This window comes from Sparus aurata, chromosome 15 (genome assembly GCF_900880675.1).
Source record: "Sparus aurata chromosome 15, fSpaAur1.1, whole genome shotgun sequence".
NCBI lineage: Eukaryota > Metazoa > Chordata > Actinopteri > Spariformes > Sparidae > Sparus > Sparus aurata.
The window spans coordinates 10,292,309-10,310,727 of NC_044201.1; the positions used below are offsets into that span (position 1 = coordinate 10,292,309).

The window sequence follows — 18,419 nt, forward strand, 5'->3', positions numbered from 1 at the left end:
GACCATAGGTGAGGGAAGGAACATCGATTGACCGGTAAATCGAGAGCTTCGCCTTTCGGCTCAGCTCTCTCTTCACCACGACAGACCAATACAACTGCGGCCGCTGCACCGATCTGGATGGTTTGCCAGAGTTAACTCGAGGCCGACCGGTAGTCGGTCTGGGTTCCAGAGCCCAGACTGTGCATGGAGGTGAGCCCAACTATCTCTAGCCGGTAACACTCAACCTCCCGCACTAGCTCAGGCTCCTTCCCTCCCAGCGAGGTGACATTCCACGTCCCCATGGCCAGAGTCACCGTCTGGGGATTGGGTCGTCGGGCCCCCTTGCCCATGACCACCACACAAATCGCATTGCACCGGCCCCTTCTGGACCCTCCTGCAGGTGGTGAACCTACTGGAGGGTGGGCCCAATTCGCTCTTTCAGGCTGTGCCTGGCCGGGTCCTGTGGGCAAAGACCCGGCCACCAGGCGCTTGCATGCGAGCCCCAACCCCAGGCCTGGCTCCAGAGTGGGGCCCCGTTAACGCCATTCTGGGCAACGTGCACACCCTTGTTTTAATCTCTATCATCAGGGGCATTGGAACCGCTCTTAGTCTGACCCGTCACCTAGGACCTGTTTGCCTTGGGAAACCCTACCAGTGACATTAAGCCCCGGACAACATAGCTCCTAGGATCATTCAGGTACTCAAACCCCTCCACCACGGTAAGGTGGCGGTTCAGAAACAACTATTACCTGTCAAAAATATCATATTGATAGCAGTCTTAATACAGGTGTTGTCTATATCATATCTGCAAAAGCCAGTAATAATATCGCTTAGTGTGTTCTGAGTAAACTAGGAATGCTGTCGTCTCAAAGTACTGAACACAGTATCCATCTTCCATTGAATTCTTAAACATTGCTTTTGCAGAACTAACAAAGCAGGCAATCATCACTCCCATTTTAATGTTGACCACTGCAAGAGGAAATGGTAATCTGCATCAGAAATCAATTAAATTCACCTAAGTGGGTGACCCTCTGTATGAAGAGGATGCAAAACACCTGCCCCTGGTGGAAAAGACTTTCTAATCTCTGATCCAAGCCTTTTTTGTTTGTTTGGTTCTCCCTGTACAAGCAGCTTTTATAGAGAAAAGACCAACACTCAAATACATTAGAAATTCATAGAATGGAGGTGAGGCAAACACACTTAAATAGAGAGATGCTATTTCAAGCTTGGGGCTTTTCTTTCCACAGTAAATGGATGTCAGTGAAGACAGCCCAGACAACCCCAAAATAACTCAAAGAAAAGCATGTCGCAAAGATGTGCTCAGCAACATGGTTGGCATAACTCAATAGCCCCTTGAGGTGATAATGTGAATCATTAGCACCAGTCACATTGTGATGCCAACTCAAAAAAAATGTGCAGGAAGGCAAACAGCTCACCAAAGACACATCAATTTCACTTTTCTTCCTTGGAGAGAGGTCTGATCTGACAGCAGCTGTTTTTAAATATGAATCAGGCCTCAATTTAAAAATTACACTAAATGAAAGGGTTTAAACCATTAACCGATAAGAGATTTAGGCCTTTACATAGGAAAAAACTAACTACTAAAAACATGCCCCAAGCACTATGATGATAGCGTGATAAACTACACAACAAATTTAAATCGAAAACATGCTGCTGATAATCACTTAATCCATAACACCAGCGCCGCACTTCGACTTCAATGTACATGTGGAAAACAACTGCTCTGTATCAGTCAAGACTGCATTGCCTCAAGCAAGTACAAACATGTACCCTGTGAAATAGACTATATTTCAAAAAACACGTTTTCTGCTGCAGACAAATGAATGTCACTGTTATAGTGGCTTGCTTTTTGCCAGCTGTGATTGTGACAGGGCATTACTTTCAATAAACACATGCTCATTGCTCCACTAAGGTATCCATTTACACTCATTTAGAGGCAGACAAACTGAGTTTAGGATGATGCCAGGAGCCAATAAATGCAAGCCATGCACAGTATGCAGCCGCTGGCATATGCTTGTGGGTTAAGGCAATGGGTAAAATTAATCATAACACCATGAATATTAACATACTGAGAGAATAGGTCATACTGCATTACCATGTATCATCCATTACTCTCTAAGCAGATCTTCTACTGGGAAGAACGCCTGACCAGGGATAAGAGTTTAGCACATTTATTCCCCTGACAGAGAGTAGAGGACTAAATAATTAATTGTCCTTGCTTAACCCTTTAAAGATATTGTGTTCATATATAACATATACACTTATCAACTTACTCATTGTGGAAGCAAAAAACAAGGAATCTATTATAATATTTTTGAGGATTGGTAGGAGAAGTGACTATAAAAGTTTACAGTCTACCAATGGAGTGCAAGCTGGGTAAACAAAGTAAGGATAATAGTTATACCTTGTTATCTTAATACTTATTTGTGGAAATTTATAACAATTCTAACTAGGGATGTGCACAATTGGTCAGCCAGTCGGTTAAACGTTGCTAACATTGCTAGTCAGCAGTTCAACTTTTGATTATTATTATCTTATTAATATATTCAACATTTACACTGAAAGTGCTTTAAATAAAGTTTTTTTTAAAAGGATGTCATGACTTCCTAGTAAAATGTTGCTTTATAAAAAAACAAACATCCATTCCGAACTAACAGTGATGCTATGCAATTACAAAGTAAAGAAGTTGTTATACTCCGAAATGTTTTTAAAGACATTGTTATCTTTAATATTGTTTTACATTGAGTAAGTGTTGTTTGTTACCTTTCATCAGTGAATTGTCATGTTCTGTAGGATAAAGTACAAGGTGCAAAGCTCAACACACTCAAAACACTTAACACAAGCAATATTTCAGCGGGCAATGTTTAACCTTGTGGATTAAATTTAGCCCGATTTGATTGTGTTTGAGTGTTTTCATGCTTTTAGACTAGTCAACCAATTTAAGGTTAAACGTGCCCAAAACATCAGGGAAATTAGTCGTCAGGAGCATCCCTAATTATAACTATTATTAACTCTGAATCAGAGCAGTACCAATAGTTTCACTTCCAGCACAATGTATGGCTTAATGAGAAACATTAGACCCCTGTCCTCACCTTACTGTGACCCTCCACAGAGGGATTAGCACCTGGACTCTTGTCCCTTGCAGACTGGCAAAATGTATTACATTTTTGTGAAAATTAAATGCCAGGGGAGATATCTCACAGAAACACTGTCTCTGACAAAGGACTCCAGAGACTGAAGAAACTATCTGTCTGTACAGACACTTGCTGAAAGGTATGACACTACAAGCTTGCACTCTCATTTTCTGTAAACATCAGGGGAGACACCATTTTTGGAGGGCCAAAGCTGGGATGAAACACAAGTGGATATTAGATCTAAATTTGACAGGTAGCATGAAGGACATGCTGCCTGTGTTGCTCTTATGTGTGAGTAAACAGATGTTGGCTAATATACGAGACAAAAGAACATGATAGTCTCACGTAGTATGAAGACTCACTGCTGTTAGTTGTTAAGCCACTTAATGCCTCTTATTAGGTCAAACAAAGCTATGATAAGATAGAAGAAAAAACATTTTCAGTATCAAAAAACAATATTTTCTTAAAGTGAACATTTTAAAATCACAAAAGCTATCACAGAATATTTTCATTTGTACATTTAGGGCATGCAACTGCTATTTTTAACAATGTTTTCAGTTATTTATTTAAGCAATATTACCCGAGAGGGTAATGTTGCGATTATACAACTAATACCAACAAAAATAAAATGTATAATCAAAATATATCCATGTTAATGGACAATTTGCTCTCAAATTTTAAAGGTTTTTGCGAGTGTGCATCGCGTTTCCATGGAAACACATGGGGTCTGACTAATAACTGAAACAAAATCAGTCACGTCAGTAGACTCATATGTGTAATAGAACGTAGTTGACTCCAGCAAATAACCCAACCCTTAGTAACGACCTAGCAACAGAAAGGATTTTCTAGTCCCAGATGATGAACTCTGAGCTGATGGTAATGTTTTATCGCGTCTTGGAATTTCCCGAACTAAATCAATACTGCACAGATTTGTCATATCAAAGTAACAGTAACACCATCCAAAAAAAAGGCACTTGCTTTACCTTGCCAACAGAATCTGGAAGGATCAGTTTTTTGTTTGTTTTTTTACCATTAAGAATCATTACTATCATAACAAATAAGCATATTCCTCAAAACAGAAAATCCAAAATCACAGTATATCAATACGTAAATAATAAACACTGTAAGTGCTAAAACAATATCATATCAGGAGATGTGCTGACTCCCATTTCTTACAGTATGTTACCAGCATGTTTGCACTGACTGTTTCTTTGGCTATCATGCTCAATTGCATTGATTTACACTTCTTGGCCAACCTCTCCCACACCCACATTTCACCCATTTTTTTTTTTTTCAACCTGACAAGATAGAGAGTAGTAAACAAACTCTCTAGATACCTTTAGGTTTTTTGCAGATGCTAATTCTGCATGTAAAATCCCTTTTTTTGTAGTTGATTGTCATGTGCTTGACGATAAACTGTTGCAAAATGAAAACAGTCTGCTGTCACATTTTACCATTTTGTTTCATTCCATTGATCAATGGCTATATTTTTTGGGATGAAAAGAAGCCACAAATGGACTCCACAGGTCACCTTGTCAGTGTAATTACTAAGGATATGAGCAGGGAGCTCGTATGGAAGAACCTCTTAAGACAAACCCTATCTTTGTGCACCACATAATCGAAAGGTTCTTGAGCCGGTCTCGGAATTTTCAAAGTATCATTAAGCACAACCAACCTTCCTAAAAGGAGGTTCACAGAATACATACAGCACCATGCCACTAATGTATATTACAGGAAGAAAATAATAAAATCCTTCTGTCAAAGCGAAGAAATATCAAAAAATGTGGACCATTAAAGACATGCACATGCAAGGTTTGCATAGCCCCCCTTAGCATCGGATATTAGGGCTGACATCCACGCTGCAATATAATTTTTTTTTTTGAAGAAATCAGGTACCAGGGTAATATGAAATTGAGTACATATAAGAAAAAAATTGCCTGTATTAAGAGTTACTTTTCATCAATCTTGTCCTCATATTGGATCTATGTGCAATAATAGGGACGTTCATCATGAAGTGATGACATTTATGCATTATTTGTAAACAAGATCATTGAAAAGCTGGACATAGAAATGTTATTTTTAGCTTTCTGGCAGGCTAACAGTCAATGACACATCCATCAATGCAACATATATCATATTTACTGTCACGGTGGGAAAATTGTTTTAGAATTGATTATTAATGACTTTCTCTTTTGGCTTGTTACCTCCACCAAGGTGGATATTTTTTCCTGCACCCGTTTGATTGGTGGTTGGTTGGTCAGGAGGATTACACAAAAACTACTGAACAGTTCTCCTCAAAACTTGGATGGGTCCTCAGCCCAGAATACCCAGAACTTTTGGTGCGGATCTGGTGGAAAGTTCTCAGGGAATAATGCATGGGTCCTATTAAAATGTTGGTGCCTAGTATCTATGAGTGAGATTTTTTGGTGTAGATTATAAATCTGGTGATCTTAATTTATGGTAAACAGTTCAAGGTATTTTGAAATTTAGACGGACTATGATATTAAATAGGCTTATTCTGAATTGAACAGGACTGCTGGGCCTCGGTGGAGGTATTCACTCTGATGAGGACCATTCTAGTTTTGTCTATAGAGATATTTTTATTTCATTTGTCCATAGATAAAAATAACAGATTTCAGTTGATTTTATTAAAAGTTAGATAAGTTAGTTACCCCATGTACTCAATAGGTAACATACACCAAATATTTAACATTTGTTGACTATATAAATGAACACTATGTATTCTGCCAAATTCAACAAATAGCATCTGCATGAAGAAAAAGAAATGAGTATGAGAGAAATGAGTACACTGCTGTATGTTATTGCTTGACCAGTACATCAGAATGCCCAACATGTGCTGATTATAGATAAATTGTTATCAGCATACCTATCTATAAGCTGCATTATATTTTGTTTTTAACAGAGGTTTCTATCATTAAGAGGTAACTGCATGCTAGGGTTGGGCAAACTCTATTAGCATGTATTAGTTGTGCAGTTCTGCAAGTCAATGAAGTTATGAGAAGTTTTGAAAACAGAACTAAGAGGACATCATAATATATATTACAATCACTGAAAAGTATATTGTGGGTGGCTTCAAAAATCATGGGATCACCCAACCCTACTGAATGCCAAAAATTTTGCCTATAGTCTAAATGTCAACATTTGGAGGCAGACAAAAGGTAGACGTGAAGAGCTATGGGTTGGGATTTTTGCACATAGTGGCAGGAAAAGTGCCCTTTCCTTCTTCTGCACACTGGGCAATGTTCTTATCATTGAAGGCCCTTTGTATCACACAAACTGTCCTCCACAATAAAACTGCAATTTGTCATTGTTATCAGGATGCTCTTAAAAGAAGTACTAGGCTACCACTTTCCAATATAATTCAGTCAGCACACGTTAGAGGACAAGAATCACAGTCAAAAAGAAAGTACTTGCAGTGTATTTACAAGAGGGTTGCATCCTCTCTTGCTTCTTTTCTACAAATGGCGTTAAAAAAGGCCCAGAGAAAGGCAATGATTTATTCAAAGGGCCCAGGGGTATTTTGCCCTGTTGCTTAAGGGTCTTATGCACGACTGCTTTGAAGTACTGAGCAGTCCAAGGAAATGTATAAATGGACAGAGGCTGGAGATTGAAAGGCTAGGCTTTCAAACTTAGGGTTCATCAAAGATCACAAAAAGCTATTTTGGCTCTAAAAGGAAGTGGGCATTCAAGTTACAGAGATTCGTGCCCTCTGTAGAGGTAAAAGAAAATTTTATCAAATATTACACTATGTAGCATTTGTGAATAACTGGAAGGTACATGCTCTACAGACAGTAAGTAACAATCACTTTGACAGAATATTTTCACTTTTTTTTGCCATTACAACATTCTGATTCTTATCACTGTTGTTCTGGTTTTTGCTCAACCTTAATATGCATCTTAATGCAATAACTGCAGCATACCCATCATGGTCATAAACGCATGCTTTTATCTAAGATGTAACATAAGTGGTATGCATTTACTTGACCTACTTATGATGTTATTATTAATGTGTACTGTAGCCACCAAGAACTGATTATGTATAACTGCAGGGGTTTCTTTTAAAAAACAGAGTAGAACCTGGTAAAATATGAAAAAAGAAGAAGAAGAAGAAGAAACATTAAAATAACAATGGAACTGTCCTATAAATACCTCCAATAACTACCACACCATGACAATGCTGTGCTTCAAAAAATCCACAGGGTAATTATACAGCAGGAAACTGGATTCAAAGGTGCTGCAGAAATGATGACAATATTAATTATAGGTTTGATGAAACACATGTACAATGTACACATTTCTGAACCAGAAAGTGACAGAAATTCACCACATGACAGCTATGTAGGGCCATCAAGTGATTTCAAATATTAAGTAAATAGTGTGCTAAAAAAAACACTGGACATACACATGCTTATTAAGTGTGATCACCACTGAATACAAATCAATCTGCCTTGCAAAAAAACATGCTCCAGTGGAGGAAATAGGTAATTTATGTCAACCCTGTAATTATTCTATTTGTGAAGAGAAAAATGGACAGTACTGTCAAATATGGCCTTAAAGAAAATTCCACTTTAAAGGTTAGATTTAAGCTTGTAAGGAAGCTGTGCACACAAAACACATGGAGCTAGGTCTCCACCTACTGGCAAATAAAAAAGGAATGTCCCTCCAAACAGAGAGGAAAGAGTCTCTGGTTATGCATAAACATAATCAGAAAATAGTAACATAGACTATGCAGCCAAAATAAGATATCATATTTTCATATTTAGCCTACTACTGTAGCCTTCAACAAAGTATGACTTCTCAGCACACAGTCCTCTTATACTGTCATCTCAACAAACAGATATTTGCTGCAGAGACGTCTTTCTACATAGAAATGCATCTTGAATCCCATTTGACTTTCAAAAATAATCAATGGTAAGCCATTATCTGAACAAATTACTACTTAACCTGAAATATCCAAGGCAACTAGATAAATTCAGCAGACAATCTTCAACAATCTTACAATATATTGATATAACTCCTAACTTAACGCCTACTTTTAACAGCAAACAACTACAAATCTTACCATAACAACATGTGCAATGACCTGAGCAGCATTTCATAATAATAAATAAAAGGCACCCCTAAGCTTGGAATACATTCGCCATATTCAAAATGCACTGTAACTCTATTCCAAAAATGCGCTCAGAGGAACTCACAATATCAATCAAAACTGCAAGGCTCTGATTTTTGTATTTCAGGTGGTGTTACAAGCACTCAACCTTCCTTATCTACAGCCAAAGGTTACAACAGCACAACAAATTTGCAAGCAGATCATTCCGCAGCATACACTCCTCGAGCGATGATCACATGTATACATGCCTGAGGCAAGCAGCAAAAGCTTTTCAGCTTTGCTCTTATCCCTCCCCTAGCTCCTAGAATGCATACTGTTGGTGTGTCTAAGATTCTGCTGGATAAGTAAATGCACATGTGAGAAACACATTTCTTTTTTTCTCTGAAAAGCATGAACAAACTATAAAAACAACGTATCTAATCAAAGCATTTATGTGGACTAGGACTAGAAATGGCATAGCATGAATCCCACAGTATGAAGTGCCTTTTGATGCAAAGAAAGTCTAACTGTCACACAAAACAATAAACAAAGTTTTAGACTGTGACTTAAGGTTAATTCTCAAACTTTTTGATCGGATAGAGATATACATAATATGCAAACGTCTAAAGCAACTATATGAGCTTTTCATTTGATGTGTGACACATTTCTCGAGTGTAACTGCGGTATCATTAACATTTCTTTGTCCATTAAATAAATGAAATTACGGATGGGACAGTCTTGCATTCAAGTCTAAGGTGACAGAATGATTCATTTGTTTAAGTGTGTTTTAAGCAAAGTTTCCATTTAAGTAGATAACTAACCCAAAGTATAGATAGCAACAGAGGAAATCAATCTTACGTATGAAATTGTACTTGTGTACTGTGTCCAGAGGACCTTATTCTGTCGTTGCCTCAATGGCTGGATTCACATTCAGTCTTCTGTGGTCTGTGAAAGCCAATTTTCTGATGTCACCACACCAGTGGAAGTGGTTTCTTTGATTGGGCTGTCTGGGCAAGGAGACAGCTTGTCTTCCTTGCATTTGGCATTTCTGAACAGACGGTACATACCAGTGTTGCTGACAGGCACTTTAAGCCAGCATCTGTTCAAAAACGTGTGATCTAGTGTCTCTGGCATGACTGAATTTGCTATCGTCAAAGACAACGCACTCATGTTATCCATTAATATGACAATCAGTAGAAGAATAAATAAATAAAATGGCACTAATAGCTTTGAGTTAGGAATTTATCAGCCAAACAGCCTGGATACTGTCCCCATGAATTGCAACTACAGAAAAATACTAGAATTATGGAGCAATCCATTGGGACTGGACCTGCCCTCTCTCATAACAAAATAATTTGTCAAGATAAGTCCAAACCTCCTAATAATACAATACAGCATGTCTCAAGCCAAAACCAAATTGCCAGTGCCAGTGAAATGGTATCGTTTTACTGAATACAAGCCAAACAAGACAATTAGGACAAGTGAAACAAGTGAGGACTAGCTTGGTGAGAATACAAGAACAGTTGTAGCTGGTGGTTTTCTTGGAAAATAATACTGCCTGTGTTTTCTGCTGTTGTTGTTGTTTTGTTTTGCCAAGTAGAACAGGGCAAGGGACACAAGCCGAGAGATGATACAAAGGTTGTAAACACATTCTTGGCGAAAATAAAGCCAAATAAATGATTTATTTTACCATTTTTCTTTACTATTCTATATTTATTTTATTATATTTATTTTAAAAGAATCAATTTACTAAGTCCTGTCACGGGCTGTATTGTTGACATCTAATTTTTTGTCCTTTAAAACATGACAAAAGTCAAAAACCCGGCAGCATTCTTCTCATTTCTGCTAGGGTTATGATTAATCTCCGTCACTACAGGAAGCATCAACAATTACCTTCAAGCCACCAACCTAAACGTGGAAAATTAAAAGTTACCCTTGAACAAAGATATGTAATACAAATAGATATGAACTTAAAGATGGTGTCTATTCAGTTGAAGTATACTTGTTGCCTGGTGAATGCACCAGATAAGGTTTCTTGCCTCTGGGTTTACATCCTGGGTGCACGTCCCACTAACAAACACATTAGTCGAGAGAGAGACAAGCTCACCCTGACACTATTTCGTAGGGGGCACTGTCACAGCATCCTGGGATTAGCACCACCCAATTTTGTGACTTTTTACCTGTTCCAGAATGAGAATTGTTGCAGTCAGACTGTTTTTCTGGCTCTGTAGAGATGGGTCTGGCTATGCAATACTAGCCTCAGCTATAATCAAATTACTGTTTATGAGATCACCAAATTTCATGAGCCAATAAAAATAACTAAATTGTAATGCAAAACTGACGACACCAAAGTGTTACATGCCCTAAAATAAACTGACAAGAATCGTCAAGAGTATTTTTGTGACGGGAGTTTTCACAACCACTATGCTAAACCTGACTAACAGGTCTAATAAACAAAGTTTTTTACTTGCTCTGTAAGCAGACTGTCCTCACATGAAGGAAGAAGAGATAGTGGCCAATCAGATGCAACATCAATATATGTAAAGCAGCATCTTTAATAAACAGTGAAATTGCTGTTACCCATGGAGAAACGCGGCTATAGGTGCATCATAGCAGGGATCAGCAAAAATTGACATTATATAAATACATACCATTAAAAAATTATAAATAATGCTATATCATACATAAAAACAAGAATTGAAAGGTTACATAAACACAAGACAAGAAATGAATTAAGTATTTGCATTAACGGACATACAGTATATGGGACCAATAATGAAAGACTATAATAGCAAAATGTTGACAAGGGGAGACAACAGGGAATGCACATTGTGAACTGTAAAGATGTGAGTAAATATGATCATCATTGTCCATCATTAAGACATGGCTGGAAAATTATAAATTACACTAAAATGTTCCTCCATGTGAAGGTCATAAAAACTATTCACTCTGTTCATTTGTAACATAGTGATGGGAACATTTTATGTGCTCCATCCAATGCATAAGTCAAATCTAAAACATTTCGGCACACTTAATATGCATGCTAAATCTAATTTATTATTGACAGCTATAGTTGACTAATGTAGGCTGTCTGCTATCTGACAGATTCCATTCATTTTAACGGTCATAGTGGGCTTTTTGCCAGAAAACACTGTGAATGTTTTAATATCTCTGAGATATTTCATCATCATGGAAAACAAACTAATCTGTCCGTCCATTAACATCACCCTGTGAAAAGGGCTTTGCATGTGTCATTCAGCAGTACTGCCCATTATAGTTTATTATTGTATTCAGGTTTTCTGAATTATTTTAAAGGCCAGAGAATTCTTTAAAACCAGTGAGCTATTGTATGGGCATTCAATATTTCCTAAAGTGACGGTCTGAACAAAACTGCTCAAAAGCAGGAAGATGCAAGTTACTATAGAGATGCCCTGTGTGGAAATGAGTCACCATTGTGACGATGAGCCAGTGTGAATCCAAAAGTTTGACTACTAAACCATAAGATGGCTGTGTGGGTGAGTCAGGCAGGCCCCAGGTGTTATTAAACTGAAAAGTATGGCTATCAATTGAAATGGGAGATAGGGTTGATATTGTAGGAGAATGACAAAGCAGACATATTAATAAATCGAAAAACAGCTAAATTCAATTGAAATAGTCAAACAAAGGGGCTGACTAAAAGTAAATTCATTAGATTCTCCAGTAATTCTCTCTAGTTAAGATTTCTGTCCATACATGTGTGCACCCATGTAGATAGGTATTTAGATAAGGCACTTACTGTAATATCCATACAGCACAGTGTCTTCAATTTGTCCCCTCGTCTCATTGTTTGCTGCCCATTCCTGGATGTAACCCAAGCAAAAGTCAATGGTAAAAATAACATTCAAGTTCAACAGGAATAATACACGTATAAAAATCTATAAAAACAGGCATCAGTTCCAATAAACCTTATGAAAAGAAGAAAAATGTAGAACACACTATAGTGTGAGAAATAACAACAAAACAAAGGCAAGTATGATGTATTTTCACTTATTTGTTTACCATAATCTACTACAATCCAAGACATATGTAATCAACAAAAAACACATTGCACTAATTACTAAATGAATCCAAGGCCCTGGAAATGTCAAGGCCACACCAAATTAGCAGGCATGTGGGTTATAGTGCAGGAGAGTGCTCTGACATCTTTGTTTATCTAGTTTCATAAACTGAATTTAGACAAAAACAGAAAATAATGCAAAACTGACAGGCCCGAGGAGTTATAACTCAGAGCTGTCAGAGCTTAAAATCTATTTTTATTCATGCAGGTAGCACAGGTGTAGGAATTTGTCCATCAGAAGCTTGCATTTCCTGCTTTTAACTTTAAGAATGAATCCTCCAATTGGAAAAGAAACTGTGAAAAGTTTCTGAAAGATTAAAAACCAGGTATTGCTTTTGAAGAGTAACAGCCTTAAGGGAAATGTCTGCGTCATTCCTGTCAATTTCTGCATTGTCATGATCCTCACTGCTCTGAGCCAAGCTGAAATGATCTTTTCCCCCATCAGAAGGTTCATAGTTTTTTACTCTTACATCTTTTCTGTTTCCACTTGTCAAATTTCAGCAAACAAGCCACTTGCTGTCATGCCTCATTGCTTATTTGTCATTTGTATTTACCTACACCAAGGAGGTTATGTTTTAGCCCATGTGAGATTGCTTCGTCGGTTGGTTGGTTAGCAGGTTGGTTAGCAGGGTTACACAAAAACTTCTTAACAGATATCCACGCTACTTGGATTGAGGATGTGTCTCAGCCCAGAATAAACCCCATTAACTTTGGATGTGGATCTGAATAAAAGAATGGATCCAGGCTTTTTTTCTCATTTTCTTTCACATTGCAAAATAGGGTGTTTTGATAGGGTGAATTTTCAATTTCTGAGGGAACAATCCATGGATCTTGATGAAAAAATCTGGTGTATTTGCGTGAGTACAATTTGATGCAAATCCAAATAAAAAACCCAAATAATATATGTTTCATTTTATATTGGATTAGATTTGATTGAATGAAGGGAGCTGTTGGGCCTTGGTTGACGTATGCACTCTACTGAGCACCATTCTAGCTGCAAAGAATAACCATTGAGAGTTCATCAAGAAATTTTATTTGATGAAGTAAGTGAGGGATTATGTTATGATGAGTAAGTTAGGTGGCCATGACTAAAGGACACAAAAAAACCTTTAAGTAATCAAAGAAGCTCTCAGCCCACAGATAGCAACTAATTACCTGCAGCTCAAATTTAAATATCCTTACACACTTTGCTAAATCTTCAAATAGAACCAAACAGACTAAATGACTTGGCAAAAAATTTATGAGCCAAGAAATACATTCAGCTTTTAGATTGGACAAAAACAATAACCACTTTGTTTAATTCTTAGGGAATTACAACGGCAAGTTAAAAGCTGCCTCAGGAAAAGTCGTTCGCATTTCTCAGATTGACTTTACTGCCGCTGTTAGAAGAACAGATACCAACCTTATAGGTGCCATTGGGATACTTCATGAATGACACAAGGAATATATCCACTGGTAGAAGTGCCGACGTTATCAAAGCAATGGCCAGCGCACATATTGCTGTGATGGTTGAGACAACTTCACTCTCCTGTCGGCTTTGGAATTTGCGAATGTAGACCCAACAGAAAGCCAGGATTACCTAAACAGCAAGAGCAAGCGTTTAATAATTAAGTTAAAACACATGAATAATTATACCTTTATGCAGACAAGCAAAAATGAGGAATACGATGAGTTGAAAATTGTTTGGCCTAGAGCAATCTATCAAATCTACAGCCAGAAATGTTACCATTAAATATGAGCGACTATATGCAGTTAAAGAGATTAAAAAGAAATGGTAACTTTGCATCTGGACGTATTATCAGAAAGACTGTCTTAATAAAATTTAATAGGAGGACGAGATGAAGTTATAATGAAATAATGAGACGATTCGACATGATACCCTGCAAAAAATTCTACCTATGGTGAGCTTATGATGATCGGTGATGTTCTGCTATATTTAGTTGAGCTTTATAATACTGCATTTACAATTTTGTCTCCTCAGCTATGCCCGAGTGATCAAAAATGCTTGAAAAACAAGTTGCTGTGTGTCTGTGCGTGTGTGTTAAAAAAAAGGAAATACTCAAGCTAAAGTATTAACACATCAAGTAGTGAATTATATACCGAGAATAGCCTGTCTGCAGGCGCTGCGGAAACAGCTGATGTGATTATATCATACTCTCTCCTCTTATCCTCTTACCGCATAGAGTGAACACCGCTGACTAACACTGTTAAGTATTGACAGGAAATAACGCAAAGTTGACCCTTTATAAGAAGCATAAATTAAAAGACAATTATCATTTCAAATGAAATTTCAAGTTCATGAATGTAAACATTTGGTTGCTGTCTAAGTGGAGAAAGACTACAAAGACAGGGATTGTCATGTAACAGGCAAGTAACTAATTAGAAAGAGAAAAAAGGAAGCTCCAAAATGACAAGGTCATATTCCAGGCACACAAGCAGTAAGAAGTGAGGACACTGCTAAAACTAGTCCCTTCAGATCAAGGGCTGCCATTCACAGACAGGATCAATTAAAGGCCCGCAGCCTTAAGCCTCTCGCTGCTTGTTTTGCCAGGTAATGACGCAGGCTTTGCATCTAAATAAGATCCATTGAAAGGTTTGCTCAAATAGAGGGCTGCTAGTGGCGGGTAGGGAAGCAGAGCAATTTACTGGCATCCAGACATTCTTCTGGCAGGCTTCTGATCTAGCCATGTGACTGACAGAGGTAATGAGCGCTAAATTGGGCAGCATATTACCTAGCTGTCCAACTTCAGGGTTTTAATTTAGGTATTACTACAGCTAGTACGTAAAATATATGCCTGACAGGAGAGGGAAGGTAACGTGTTTGAACCTGTGGTGAAAAGCAGCATTTGCTTTCAAACAGCAGCGAATTACTCCTTCCGGAGAACACATTTTTTGTAAACTTCCCTTTAAAGCCTTGTTGTGAAGGCTAACTGGGTGGACATAAAGACCTAACCGGAAGTGTTAGGTTTTTAATAATACTATTTTCCCCAGTTCCCACCGCTGTTCCTACCAGTATAAAAATATAAATGCATGCTATTAACCACAACGGGCGCCTCTAACAAAACAACAGCTTGTAAGTGTGTCACGGCTAATGTTAGCTAAACCCAGTCCAAAGCCAATATTGACGTTAATACACCGGAGCCATGTCGCGCCAGGTTAACACGTTAACCAGTGCGCCCTGTCCAACCGCTAAAACAACGCAAACCAATTACATGACGCTCGACTACTTGTTGAGGCGACTAGGCAACTTCATGTGCGCTTACCAAAAGTATAAAGGTGAAAATAGACCATCCGAGCATAGACTCGGAGAGCAACGACTGCGCCGCCATCTTCACTTCCTGCAATAACAAAACCACGTGCTCCCTTTGACGTCACCGCGGTGGAGGGCGAGCAGCAGCCGTGACGTCTCCGCAAAGAGTCCATCTGTCTGATGATAAGTCCATATGTGTGCTGATTAATACAGGAGACTTAGTGAACTGTATAATTGAACAGCTTCATTTGTGTTGGGACAGGACGGAAGTGTAAAGAGAGGCGGCTTTCTCAGTGTCCTACCTTTCTACCACGACCCACTGCTGCTGTAACAAAATAATTTCCCAGTCTGGGATCGTTAAAGTAATTCTATCTATCTATCTATCTATCTATCTATCTATCTATCTATCTATCTATCTATCTATCTATCTATCTACCAAAGGCTCTACCAACAGTAAAATAAGGCAATGTGGTGACAAAAGAGCAAGGCATTCAGGGTCAGCTGTTAGGAGATTAAAACTATATAAGTATTGTTAGGAAAATGTTAGAAGATTTAGAATTATAAATGTTACAACTGCTATTATTTTCATTATTATTATAATTGTTGTTGTGTGTTGTTATTATTTATTATTATTATTATTATTATTATTATTATTATTATTATTATTATTATTATTATTATTACAAAATAGAATTACTCAAGTTATAGTAAGTGCAAGAACCTCAAAGGTGCTGTATGTAAGTCACCTTTTCATACCAATTCATACTCCAAACAAATAGGGGGCAGCATAATCATCATACCTGCTACCTGTTGCTGATTGTAACTGCCGTTAGCCAGGCCCCAGAGGGTTACGTTAAGCCCAAGCCCCCAGGAAGATCGCCCGGCTATGAAGCCAGTTTTTGCAGTGGCCAAACTGTGTAATTGCATCGCCACGTGATGCACTGTGACCAAAAAAGACTTTCTCCCATAAGTGTCTGTAAAATGGTGGATATGTGTGTCACAATCCCTTACTGGGGCCATTTGGTCTGATATAGTTAGTCTAGTCTAGAAGAGCCGAATGATTAACTTATTTTATCCCCATTCAAGTTAGCTAGGCACTTAACCAGAAATAAGCAGGCTTGATTGGTGGAAATCTCAAGTGCACATGATCAATGGGCCGCACAACACGTAAGATAAAGGGATTTCCATTCCTGGGACGTCAGGCTTTTTCGGCTTCAACACACCACTAAGATGTCTGTAAAACTGTTGGCAGGACATCAAGAACTGCAAATAAGGTCTTTCTTTAATTCATTTTTGATCCCTGGAGTTTTTAGATTTTTAAAACTTCCAACAAGCTGAGAAAAGCAATTTAAAAGTATGTGACATCATCACAATGGTGGGAGTGGGAACTCACAGGCAGGGCCAGAGGGGGAAACTCTACTGCACATATTTAAATGGTTTACAAATCCAGGAAGTAAACGGTGAAGCTCGAAAACTTGGTGAGCACTTCTCATTGGTTTGAACGGGCACCATCTTTGCATCTGGTATCTAGTTCCTCTATAAATCTATGCCATTAGCTAGTTAGAACACTCCACCGTGCAACTTAGCTGACTCTGCCTGGAATGGAGAGGCAATGGAATGTGCACCAGAAATGGAGCCATTCGACAGGGCAACGGAAACAGGTGCAGCAGCCTCCAAGTGAACGTGGCCAGAGCGGGACAGACACAGCCTCCCAGACTGTGAGAAGCCAGTTTCAGATACAGTGCCAAGGCGATTTGCAGTGGCTTCAATCAGGAGTCTGACACTTCGGACAACAAACACACATCAAGTGCATGCAGGGACAGGACAGACATGAAGCAGGAGAGGAGCGAGAGGGAGGTTGGGCATCAATCAGCACACACCTCCAGAGGCTGAGGGTTACGGCAGGGTCAGCTCTGGGGTGCCAAAGGTGAAACCCAGCAAGAATACCTCTTTGGTGTTGTTGGACTGAGGGCTCGATGGATGCCACAGTGACTCACTATCGCCTCTTAATGTACAAAGTGGTTTCATGAAACAGGATGCAGGATGTAAGCATGCTTACTTCCCAGCTAATATATCTGCAACGCACTAAAGGGACTTCTTTGATGTGACATCAAAATTGCTATTTCTTGACACTAATGTTGATGATTTTTGACAGTATGCTACTTATCGCAGTAGTGAAAGAGACTAAATGTGTGTATTTTCTTGCCTCCACTGCACACGGTTAACTTAGACTGACATCTACGGACTAAAGAGGGCAGGTGAAACACATTTATGTCCACAGGGTCAGTGTTATATTGAGGATTCATTCGTTTAAGTCCATTTTTGCCCAAAGGACAGCAAGGTGGCACCTGTGCTCAGAAATGGGGCATTTCTGCCAGCCAAAGGGAAACGAGCGTGGGCCAACCAGACAGGCACTTTGGCTTACCTAAGGGGAACTTCTGGGGCAATATCCATTAGGCATGTGGCGTCTGCAGGGAGAACTTAAGATGACCTTGGATACATTTAGACCACCATTTAAACACATTTATGTTTCTTTCACCTGCTTCTTTGTACCCTGTTATCTGTGTCAGTCTCTGAATTTTTCTCCCTTTCAGTATGCTTCTTTTTAAACCACACGAGCATCAGTTTCACACAAAGGGGCATAAACAGTACACAATAGCACTGATATAAAGTTGGTGCATTTTCAAAGTCGTACATGCACCATACTCACATTCAGTAGTCATCCAGATTAGGAAAACTAATCTGGTTCATTAAGCTTTGAATTTGCTGAAAAGTAGAAGTAGGTCACCGTAAATCAGGGTGCAGTGCACCTGTAGCTGCGTTCCCATG

At 38.6% G+C, this 18,419-nt stretch overlaps 1 protein-coding gene across 1 annotated transcript in view; it reads right to left on the reverse strand.

Annotated features, from left to right (window-relative positions):
• Positions 1–15,730, reverse strand: part of lmbrd1 (LMBR1 domain containing 1) — a 71,324-nt gene extending 55,594 nt beyond the window's left edge. The window contains exons 1-3 of the mRNA XM_030441431.1: positions 15,604–15,730; positions 13,743–13,919; positions 12,020–12,083 (exon numbers count right to left, since the gene is read on the reverse strand). Of these exons, the coding sequence (XP_030297291.1) occupies positions 12,020–12,083; positions 13,743–13,919; positions 15,604–15,669 (307 nt within the window). The 5' untranslated portion in view covers positions 15,670–15,730. The remainder of the gene's footprint in view (positions 1–12,019; positions 12,084–13,742; positions 13,920–15,603) is intronic.
• Between the last annotated feature and the right edge of the window lie 2,689 nt (positions 15,731–18,419).